This window comes from Glycine soja, chromosome 19 (assembly GCF_004193775.1).
Source record: "Glycine soja cultivar W05 chromosome 19, ASM419377v2, whole genome shotgun sequence".
Lineage (NCBI taxonomy): Eukaryota > Viridiplantae > Streptophyta > Magnoliopsida > Fabales > Fabaceae > Glycine > Glycine soja.
The window spans coordinates 7,924,482-7,936,699 of NC_041020.1; the positions used below are offsets into that span (position 1 = coordinate 7,924,482).

At 30.3% G+C, this 12,218-nt stretch overlaps 3 protein-coding genes across 3 annotated transcripts; all 3 read right to left on the reverse strand.

The window, feature by feature from the left end:
• Window positions 1-659: 659 nt before the first annotated feature.
• LOC114398560 (mannose-6-phosphate isomerase 1-like) lies at window positions 660-7,216 on the reverse strand. The gene is made up of 5 exons (XM_028360744.1): window positions 6,995-7,216; window positions 4,494-4,661; window positions 3,587-3,795; window positions 2,003-2,270; window positions 660-1,090 (listed from the first exon to the last, which is right to left on the reverse strand). Exons 1-5 carry the CDS (start codon window positions 7,214-7,216, stop codon window positions 1,079-1,081), a joined length of 879 nt encoding a protein of 292 aa, XP_028216545.1. The 3' UTR covers window positions 660-1,078.
• A 2,493-nt stretch (window positions 7,217-9,709) lies between these two features.
• On the reverse strand, window positions 9,710-10,691 carry LOC114399883 (two-component response regulator ARR2-like). The gene is made up of 3 exons (XM_028362101.1): window positions 10,517-10,691; window positions 10,323-10,399; window positions 9,710-10,184 (listed from the first exon to the last, which is right to left on the reverse strand). Exons 1-3 carry the CDS (start codon window positions 10,533-10,535, stop codon window positions 9,924-9,926), a joined length of 357 nt encoding a protein of 118 aa, XP_028217902.1. The 5' UTR covers window positions 10,536-10,691; the 3' UTR covers window positions 9,710-9,923.
• Window positions 10,690-11,626, reverse strand: LOC114398561 (two-component response regulator ARR11-like). The gene is made up of 3 exons (XM_028360745.1): window positions 11,375-11,626; window positions 11,125-11,277; window positions 10,690-10,853 (listed from the first exon to the last, which is right to left on the reverse strand). Exons 1-3 carry the CDS (start codon window positions 11,490-11,492, stop codon window positions 10,690-10,692), a joined length of 435 nt encoding a protein of 144 aa, XP_028216546.1. The 5' UTR covers window positions 11,493-11,626.
• Between the last annotated feature and the right edge of the window lie 592 nt (window positions 11,627-12,218).

Here is a 12,218-nt window from a genome sequence, read left to right on the forward strand (position 1 = left end):
ACTCTGGCTGGTCTGACAAGGTGACCGGGAACTAAATTAGATTAGTTTGTCATAGAATGAGTCTACTTGTGTCTATGAAAATGATGTAGGAAAACATATATAATAAATATTTGTATACCTTCACCTCCCCTTTGGTTTGTGAGGAAAGAAAACCTGTGTATTTTTTATTTTCTTTTCACGGCTCTTTGAGGAAAATCTAGATTCTAATACCTTCTTCAATTACAGCCTGCTTTCCTATTCTTGGTCAGTATTCCCAGCAAGTCTTATTATGTAATAAATTCCAGAGAAAAAATAATTGGATTCTTGTTCAGACAAAACAACTTTTTTACGTCAAACGATTTTTTTTTTTTTGAAAAACCTACTTTTTGAGTTTGTGTAGTTTCTTGATGTGTGACCAATGCTCGAACTCGAAGACATGGAACCAAAATCACTATATTACTTCTAATTTTCACGTTTTTTATCCACTGTATGAATTCTCGATGAAGATCAAAAAACACATTAAAATAAACTTGTTCAACAAATAAACTTATTTTTCTTCTTTAATATTGTCTGTTTATTGTTACAAACTTATAATTGTATGCAGAGTTTAATGATTCTTCTTGATTGAAAAAGTTTTAAATGATATTTTGCATAATATTCGTAGTTAGTTACATCACGAATTTATCTAGACATAAAAAAATAGGCATACAATTGAAAAGACTTTTATGATATAAGAAAAATATAAGACAATGCAACTCTCTTAATGCACACTCTCTTAATGCACTTTTTCTCTATCTATAATGTGTTTCAATTATTCTTGAATGTACAATACTAATATATGTACACAATTACATGATTGGCTCTCAAAAAATATGTTATGAGTCATAGTCACATTAGGAAGCTTGAAAGAATGTGCTATTAACCCCGGTCCTAAATAGATGCAACCGAGATGCACTAGTAACAGTTATCTCAGTGTTGGCAGCCACAAAAAGAACATCCCCTTCAGTGATTGTATACCCTTTTGGTGATTATGTATTGATCATCATTCCTTCCCCAACTGTGACCAAAAAGATAGAAGGACCAGGAACTGCTGGGAACACTACCGTTTCCCCTTGAGGAAGAATACAACAATCAATCTCAAATTCAACAGATGTAAGAAAATTGTTATCTTAAAAAAAAAAAATTGCTTTTAGTTTCTATACATTATCATGACTTTGTTTAATTTTGGTCCTTTTTTTGTGTGTTTGTGTTAGTTATTTTTAAAAATATTAAAATTTATGAAAATCAAATAAAAATTAAAATTAAAAGACTAATGACATCAAGTATGAGTCCTGCTTATTTATAGCCCCATACAAGAATGTTTCCTTCCTGAAGAAAAATCATTGTAAAATCACAGCAGATCATAGATGGCATATCATAAAAAACTTCCATATCATAGAATTGGAAAAAACATTTCTAATTTTCCACCTCTATTTCAAACTTTAACCATTATACTCAAGTAGTTTGCTCTATTACAAAACTAACAAGAAATAAATTTTTGTACCTACTCTATTTTATACCTTCTTATCTGTCAGAAAGAAATCTCCATGAAGCTATGCATTTTACAATTAAAAAAAAAGTTCCATAGATGTTTTAGTTATCTAATGAAAAATGTAAACTGCATATGCCTCAGCCAAGTGACCAGGGGTGTACAAGGATGAAATTCATGGTTTAACAAGTCGCCGTAGAAAATTTGACACATCTTATATATCAGAATCTTATGTGTGTATGGAAGTGTAACCATAGCAAACAGTATAGTCCTAGAAAATTGCATATCATTGAATGAAATTTAGATGCACTTCCTTGAATTTTTTTGTGTTGTTTTCCAATCAGATTTGGAATTTCACCTTAGTAACTTATATTAACATTTAAAACAAACATTTACTGAGCAAATAATTAACCAAGATGAAATTCCAATTCGATTTGAAAACAACACCTGAAACATCTAAGGAACTTCATTTAAATTTTGTCCTTTATCATTTACCTGTTTGTATGTGAGCATGGAACAAAGAGTCTGGACATCTCTGTGTTTGGGAGTGAGGCCAGCTCTTACAACATTGTCAGAAGTTGCCTTGCATGCAATGCACTCACCATAGATATATGCATGAGGTTCATTTGCTCCAAGGAATAAGGCTTCGTCCGGAGCGAGTTTCACATGGTTAAGAAAGAAGGCTGCTATGACACCAACATCAGATGGATATTGCTTTTCCAACCACAGTACCAGTTGCTCCTTATCTGTCAACTGCCTCACCCAATGATGCAAAAAATAAAAATATTATTGTATTGATTAATCACTTTAGCAACATGTGTGTGTTAACAAAGAAATAATACATAAATTATTGTTTCATAGTAGCAACTTAAAGAGTTTAATGCATCTGAATTCTGAAATATGATCCCATTCCCAGCTGCATATTAGAGCTGCCACAATATGTTATATTCAATACAGTAAACAATTTTAAAAAAATAGAGGAAACAGGAGCAAGGAGATAAAAATTGATTGCACATTAAGTAGTATGTGTAGCTGTTCACCACAAATATTATGACAAAGAAGATTATAAACCAATATCTGTTGGTCTAACTGGGTTCATTTTCCTTATGCAATGTTTCAGATTTGAGTATTTTTAATGAAAAAAATAGGCACTGAGAGAGTTTTATCCCCTACCACTACAAGTAAAGAATTGCCTTTTAATATTAAAAATTGGATCACTACAATGAAGAAATCAGTTACTAAATCAATTAGTAACTGAATTAAGACTGATTCAAAACGGATACTAAAACACTAATTGCTAAGATTTAGCAACCAACTCAACAACTAATGAACCCACTCCGGACTCCGGTCAATGTCAGGCCGTTGGCCTGGTGGTAGGAGGTTTGTGGTAATATGCATAAGGTTATACGTTTGAACCTTAGTGCGACCATAGTATACCAACTAAAAAACTTAGTGATTGATTTAGTGTTTGATTTAGCAACCACTTTTTTAATAACTGATATATCATTATAGTAATCAATACTAGAGACTGATATAGCAACCAATTACCTCATTTTAGCTACAAAATTTGTTTCATATGCACAAATAATATAATTTAATATTCAAATAAATCAGGTGGAGAAAAGGACTAAGACACACAGATTTAGTGATTGATTTAGTGTTTGATTTAGCAACCACTTTTAATAACTGATATATCATTATAGTAATGAATACTAGAGACTGATATAGCAACCAATTACCTCATTTTAGCTACAACATTTGTTTCATATGCACAAATAATATAATTTATTATTCAAATAAATCAGGTGGAGAAAAGGATTAAGACACAGATTTAGTGATTGATTTAGTGTTTGATTTAGTAACCACTTTTAATAACTGATATATCATTATAGCAATAAATACTAGAGACTGATATAGCAACCAATTACCTCACTTTAGCTACAACATTTGTTTCATATGCACAAATAATATAATGTAATATTCAAATAATTCAGGGTGGAGAAAAGGACTAAGACACACAGAGTAAATCAACACAAGCTAAACTTTTTAAATCAAAAGCAAGTTATATATCAACCAACCTGACTTTCCTTATGCAGACGATTTCTCAGTTTGTCTACTGCACCAGTTACACTCTCTTTACTTTCTGACATGACGTCAGTGAAAAGAGACTGCAAAATAGCCTTAACCTTCTCTTCACCATCCTCATCAGTGATTTGTAACACCAAGTTAACATTTTCAACACCAACCAGCTCCACAACCTCAGGGACAGTAAGCACGGCCTTAAGCTCCTGAATAAAATCACAGCAAATTGCTAACTTGCTCCAAGTGAATAACAGTCAGAAAAATGTATATCTCAAACTTATAATATCAAATCAAGGTGACCTGAAGTAATAAAGATTCTAAAACTTATAATAAAAGGCATCAAACTTCCACTTTATGAACTGCTAAAAAAAACACTTAATTTGCATGTTTATTAAACTCAAATGGTTATTATTTGATTTTTTTTTCATTTGATGCTCTCAATTGTTTGATCAGCTATCAAGGTTGTATTCACTTGATGGAAGCATAAGGGAAAGTCAAGTCAAAAGAAAAAATATGTTCAAGTCACATCATATTTATGTAATTATACCTAACAAGTAACAAGTGCACAGTTCTTTTCCTACACCTAAACCTGAACTGCGTAAGTACTAAATTAATTAAAACTGAACAGAAAATGGTTTGAACTTTGAACATACCAAACAGTCAAATCCTTAAAAACTCCATTTTGTAAGTCATCATCAATGACAAGACTCACTAAAATTTACAACCTCAATTTCTAGGACTGTAAATTAGAAAAACACAAATTTCTCTCAATTAAAACCAAGACCTGTTCTAGTCAAGAAAAAAATATTTTTTTTTCCCAAATATGTTTTTTTCCCCCAAATAAAAAAAAGGTGCAAGGAATGCTGTAAAGAAACTTAAACAAAAATTCCACAGCATACATTACCTTAAGAGTGACCAATCCACATAGAACCTTAAACTCTGTCCCTGCCAGAGCCATTTCTGGTTTGTGATTCCCATCCTTGTAAACATCAGGGTGCAACTTAAGCAATGTTCTGGCCAGATTCTTATCAGGGTGAGCCTGTATAGACAAGGCCTTGTCCACGGACAGCACCTTAAAACAAAAACTCAATCTTGAGCATACTTGATTGATGAGTGATTCCACCATAAATTGATGCATCATGCACCTAACTTTTTCATCTTCTATTTTAATGTATTGGGAATTAAATGGTTTTCAATATTAATTACCAAATCAATGACTACAAAATGAAGGTGCACGCACGGACTCTCAATTTTAAAATTCAACTTGTAACAGAAGTCGTTAAGGATTGAACTCCAGAAAGCCACTTAGTTGTAAAGGCTATACTATACATGATATCATTTCAAAATTATAAAGATTTAGATTTAAATATGTTTTTAATTCATCTATAACAATATATAAAAAAGAAAACCTTCCCTTAATCATCTCTACGTTTTGTCAAGACAATTTTACTAACTATTCTCAAAACTATTTGACTAAAACTACCAAGTACCAACTACTTTTTAACACTCTCAGTTTCTTTTTTTTTTTTTACCTCTATCCTCTTCTTCTTTCATTTTATCAAAGATACAGAGAGGCACAAGTGTCTATGTTTCCCCTGGTCTAAATCATTAAGACGCATTTTGATGAACATGAAGTATCTCTCACCCGAGACATCCATTTAGTGGCATTCATATTAATTTATTTACTTTGGGCGAACAAAAAGTATCTCTCCATCGAGAGATTCATTTAATGAGATTTATTGAAATAGTTAATATCTTTCAATAAATATTATTTAAATATTTTTTTATTTATAAGACTCAAATTCAATATTTTATTTAAAGAAAAATTTAGTATTATTTAGATAAATAACTACTTGTTAAATATTATATAAATAAAGATAAAAAGATGATGATTCACAATGATTAAGAGATATTTTTTGGGTAAAAAGTCAGAGAGAGATATTTTGGTTAAATGAAAGGATAATGTTTAAAATGCATTGATATCCTCAAGGAGAAAAGAGAGAGTATTAAGAACCTCTTGGCTATTTCTTAAAAAAAAATAAAAAACTCTTTACTAAGAAAATGGAAAGAGAGAGAGTTTCATTTATCAAATTAAAGATTCTAATATACAGAATAAAAGTACATATGTTACATTATGTCACTTTTAAAATCATGTACATTTTATCTAGTCTAGATACATATCATAAGTAAATTAAATGATAACTAGTATTTTAGTATGATAAATATTTCCTATAAAAAATAGTATTATAAATATTTATTTTATAACCCTAAAATTTATAATAAATAAATATTTTTAATATAAATTATATCATAATTAAATTAGTCCTAGATAAACGTTTAAACATATATAGAAATTATATGTATATTTATGATCTTTTTTGGAATATACTTATATTTATGATAATCAATTTACATTTAGATACATTTTCTTAGTTATTAATAATTTATTTTAAAATATTAAAACTTAATTTAAAGTATCTAATGAGTATAGTTCAGTTAGCAATACATATTAAATATGTGAGAGAAGAACTGAGTTCGATTCTTGTGGAATTCATTCTCAGAGAAGACGAAAAGCTTTAAGTGTGATTAGGTCCGAACGAAGGATTAGTCTCATAATCTGTCCCAAGGATCGAAAGTTGTGAGGATACCTTGGCTAGCACTAGAGGTGTTTGCGGCTCGATATGGTTCAATTTTTCATCGAAAAGTCACCTTAATCAAACTTTAAAAATATATGCGGTTCAATTTTTGTGATTTTTACTAAAATACTATTTCATTAAAATTTATATACTTTATTTTCATATTTTAAATAAAAATACATAAAAAATTATTGATAACAATCTATGGAACTTATTAATATGCTAAACTTTCTATAATAAAAAATATGCAAAATTTCATCTATTTTAAACCAAACTTATCTTAAGAAAATCGTCTAAAAAAGAAAATAATATACATTGTATAAATTTCATACAAAACAGTGTAAAACTCAAGTGGTACAGACATAAAATGTATAACACTAAAGTAATATAAATGTTAGTTTCAAATATTACAGTTTGATTGGATTTTGATCGATTTCAAAAACACAAACCCCAAATTGAATTGAACTAATCAATTTGAGAAAAAAAAATTCCAAACAAATTCAAAAAGAATCAATTTGGTTTGATTTTCAAGTTTTTTTTAGAGGTTTTAAATTTTTATTTTAGATCGGTTTGGATTTGAACATTAAATAATATTTAAAATAAGGATAAAAAATAGAAAGATTTAAAAAATTGAATAATCCCTACATTATTCTCATAGAACAAAAACTCCTAATTGAGAAAATAAAGATGCTGTGGTGCAAAATAGTTGTTCCAACATCAACCAACATGCACCAAAAGCAAGACTATATATATATGATCATATTCATACCTTAAACAAGAAGGGAAGATCACCACCCCACTTCTCCACAACCTTTGGTCCAAGCACGTTAGGATTCTCCAAAAGCCAAGATTTAAGGGTCACTCTTTGTTCTGAACCATCCAAAACAATGAAAGAGGGTCCAGACACGTGGCTGCCCATCCAAAACTCCGCATATGGCTGATCCTCCTCCTCATCGTCAAGCTCTGATTGTGACGACCCAGAATTATTCATGGCAAATAGCTTTGTAACGAGGGAATCGCGGCATGGCAATGGAGCCTCTGAATAACCTTGTTGTCGTTGTTGTTTTCATGGTGATGGTTGGAGTTTGGGGATGCTAATTCCATTGTACAGGCAATAGTGATCGTACTGCATGTCTTAATTGTACCTGGAAATATTGTTGTTATATATATATAAATAAAGAGAAAATCGATTGATACTGATTTATATCTTTTAATTAAATGATTTAGGATTTAAATTTTGATTAATTTTTAGATATAAAATAAATCATATTAGAAAAAATATTCACCTAATGTGTGTTTAAGTATTAATCACTATTGGTAATGGAAACTATTTGTATAAATAAATAAAAAAGAGGTTGGGGTTGAACTTTGTTTATAAGAAGGTGGGTTTTGTTGATGGTGGTCATGGGTTTGTCTTGCTGGCTTTTGAAGGGTGATCGAGGCATTAAAAATTGATGGTGGTCATGGTGATGGTTTGCCTTACCCGAATTAAATAAGCATTAAAAATGTAGTATCTAGAAAGTGATCTTAGGTCGTCTCTCAATGAGCAATGGTCAACCAAATGTTCATAACATATAATAGGAAAATAGTAACAAATTGGGGGTTGTTTGCTTTTGTAAATTAAACAGCGAATAAATGTGAATTAGAAAATATCAAAATTAAAACACGTTGCTCCCTCTTGATTCACAAGCAAGTCTCTTATCCTAGGTTACGATAGTTTATCCTTTATCAGTTCAACCACTTAATCCAACCCTAAATTAAATTACTAAGCGAAATTTAACATAAGACATTCATTATGTGATTAAGCAACACATACACCAATTAATCATGAACGATCATTAAGCATGAACGTAAATTAAACGCAGAGACAATTAATCAAGCACTAAGCATGCATGAATTAACAGCAACAAATATAATTGGTGAAGAGGAAAAACTGATCAGAATTTAATAGTAATAATAGAACCTTAAAGAGAGCTGTGTTTGATCCTCAAGAGAAAACAACGCTGGAGACTTAGCCTTCCATTAATCAATAGAAAACGAAATTATAGTAGAAACGAACAAAACTAGAATTATTCTCCAAAACGAAAAAGAAACTAAAACAAATTGAGAGTAGCACTCTAAAACTAAAACGAAAAAGAGAGAGGAGAGGAGAGGAGAGAGAAGAGAGCCTAAATTAGAACCTTAGTGCTGTTATATAGTTTTCAGCCCCAAAGCTTACAAATCTGTTTTAAATCCAAGCTCATAAATAAAATAAAATCTAGATAAGATAAGATCTAGATGAAATAACATCTAGATGAGATCAAATCTAAATAATATCTAGATGAGATAAAATCTAGATAAGATAAAATTTGGTAGAATAGAATAGTATGCTCTCTTCAAGTCCAAGCCCAATTTTGGATTCAAACTCAATTGCTTATAATTCTCCTGAAATTAAATTAAAAACACAAAATTAATTCAATAGACCCAAATGCTAAAACTGCATAATTAATTTGACAATTAAAGTTAATCAGTAATTAAAATGATAACAAAAAGATTAAAAAATATGAGAAAATAATAACGCATCAAAGGAATGACAACATTGAAACGTAGCAAGAGAGAGAGGGAATTTTCAACTTTTTTAAGAGAAATAACTTTGTCCTGGTTTATGCTCCTTATCTTGTTCAACGATACCTTTTCTTCACTTTCTCGAAAATTGAGAAAAATTCCAAGATGGAAGGAACAATTTGTATTTAATGGAACGTTTAAAAAAAGAAAAAAAAAATCAACTAATAGAAGAAAAAATTGACTTCAGCAAATAAAAAAAATATATATATATATATATATATATATATATATATTAGTTTTATTGAATATCTTAAATATTTAATTTATATTAAGATTGTCATCACAACTACTCTCACCGTTATCATTAGCTATCATCATCACATAAAAAATAAATAATTTTTTTGCTTTTCTAAGAGTTGATTTCGTCAACCTTAAATACTTGTTTTAAAAAAAGGGATGAAGTGAATAAGGTAACGTTTACAAAAGAAAAACACATAAGGCGCTACTCAGGATAAAACCTCTTACATCACACGTGACAAAAATAACTCCCATATTAATTGGCTTTACAAAACATCCATTTTGATATTTTGTTTAAAAAGAACCATATTGATGAATAAATCCTTTTGTGGAATTAACTTATTGTTTGGTAAAATATTAATTGGCTAAACTAATCACAATATGAGTGACTAACTTTGGTGAAACAATGTCTTCTGCAATCTACACAGATTTTCTGGTCAAAGCAAAGCTGATGAAAAATGATTGGGTTTGAAGAAATCACATAATTTCATGATTTAATTATATGATAAAGGACAAATTTGACCAAAGTGCCTCCGTAAGGTGTGCAGTAGGATTTTACTAGAATAAAACTTACATACAACTTAAAGAGGTAACCTTAAGATCATTTATATCAAAAACATTAAAGATCATATATGGAAAAATGTAAATTCAAACTTTGAACAATGAATTAAAAAGAAATATTGTATACAAAACTGACAATACTCTTAAACTACACATGATACCAAAACCTATACTTTCTAGGAACATAGAATCTACATTTCCAGCCGAAAGTACTTTCAAGCACATAAATGCCTAAAAGTTACTCATAAACTAAGCATTAAGACCATCAAAATCAAAGTTTACTGAATGTTAGCCATTCAGAAATTCATATTACACCAATCTGTTTGAATTCGAAATCCATCTAGTGGTGGTGGCAAGACATGCAAAGATCCTCCTCCTTGTTGCTGATTCTGAGATTGAACAGAAACACTTTCCAAGATAGATTCATCAGGTTGACTGGTCCAACCCTCAGGATTAAACCAATCAATAGGTTCTGTTGATTGTATACTGTTTGGCAATTGCATCTCATTCTGTTGCACAGCCACTTCATTAGATTTCTTCAAATCAAATCTATATTTCTGCCATGCACAAATAATGGAAATAATATTAATTGCCATGCATAAGAAAACAACATTAATTACAATCTTGGATTGAAAACAAGCTTGGCAACTATATTTCAAATAAGCCGAAAGCTTCAAATGCATATAGAAACCAACCTGCAAATGACTGGCAACATGGTCTTTTGTCAAACCAGGAATGTTCATCACTTCAAGAATCTTCTTTGGCTGTGCCTCTGAAATATAATCAAGGGACGAATTATAAAGTCATATAATCATGCCTTGTGCATATATTGCAAGACCAACAAAGAAATATGAAAAGAGAGAAATAAATGCTGAAGTATTAATCATACTGTCAAGCCCAATATGCATCACTGCCTTGACAAATTGGCAATGCAGTTCTCCTTTCCATGCTATACGGGGCTTCTTTGGTTGTGCATCACAATCATCAACATCAGATTCTTTGGAATTGGAACTGATCTCTTTTTGGTCCTTCAAGTTTGCATCAAGAACAGAAGAAGCAAATTCAGAAAATCTTTTTTTTGTAGCTTCTTTCATTCCAGGCTTTCATAGCAACATGCTTCCACATAATCTTGAATTGGTTCTCACTGAAAGGCTTGGTCCAATAATCACATGCCCCATGTGTAATAGCCTTCCTCACAGCACTCGTAGAACCATCAACAGACATGACTACATGTAAGCACTATTATAAGTAAAGCAAGTCCAAAACATGCTTAAATAACTTTTAATGTTCATGATATATATTAATCGTTGAAATGATTTACGTCATCAATTAATTAACAGTCAAAAGTTTAAAAAAAAAATTTAACATATTTACGACTCAAGATATAATAAATTTTTTTATCAAAGACTCAAAACAAAAATTGAATATTTATCGGAAACCTAAAATTTATTTAAGCCTAAAAATCAATTTATAGGACAAGTTTAATTCGTTACTCACTGATGACAGGGATATCAATTTCCTTATTGATATGCTTAAGGAATTCATAGCCATCCATATTTGGCAAGTGAACATCAACGAGTATCACATCAATGCGATCTTTATTCTCCAGAACATAATTCAAAGCATCTGGGGCATCAGAGAATGTGGCAACTGCAACAATAATCATTTGTTTAATCAACAAAGATCAAATCTTTCTATTATAAGAAATAGTAACAATTAGATATGGTATAATTTAGTAGCTAATTACCACGATAATGGCATTTAAAACCCATTTGTTTAATGATTTCAAGAATAGTGGTGTCATCATCAACCGCTACGACCCAAAGACCTTCGAATTGGAAGGAAACATTCTGTTCAGTGGCCATTGCTTACAGCTTGTGACTAATTGGAGTTGTAAACCAAGAAGGCAAAGTTGAAAGAATTTGGAATTGTATTTTGGTATGTACTAATTGGTAGTATAGTTTAGGATTGTTGGATTAGTATTTATAACAATTTCGTAATACACTTTGTCTGAATTGAAGATTTATACGTAGAGAAAGAGAAAAAGGTAAAGGAGAGAGAAAAACAAATAGAAGAAAAAGATGAACAAAGGAGATCAAATATTGTTTCCTCTATCTAATTAAATATTTTAACACTAAATAATACAGGTAATAATCTCAACCAGATTGAATTTATTACAATTTTGGTTAAAAGATAAATTTGCTCAATCAGAGATTTTTTGCAGATTTTGCACCACGGATAGTTTCAATTCCAGCGGATTGAAAAATCATTGTAAAATCACAGCAGATCATAGATGGCATATCATAAAAAACTTCCATATCATAGAATTGGAAAAAACATTTCTAATTTTCCACCTCTATTTCAAACTTTAACCATTATACTCAAGTAGTTTGCTCTATACAAAACTAACAAGAAAAAATTTTTGTACCTACTCTATTTTATACCTTCTTATCTGTCAGAAAGAAATCTCCATGAAGCTATGCATTTTACAATTAAAAAAAAGTTCCATAGATGTTTTAGTTATCTAATGAAAAATGTAAACTGCATATGCCTCAGCCAAGTGACCAGGGGTGTACAAGGATGAAATTCAT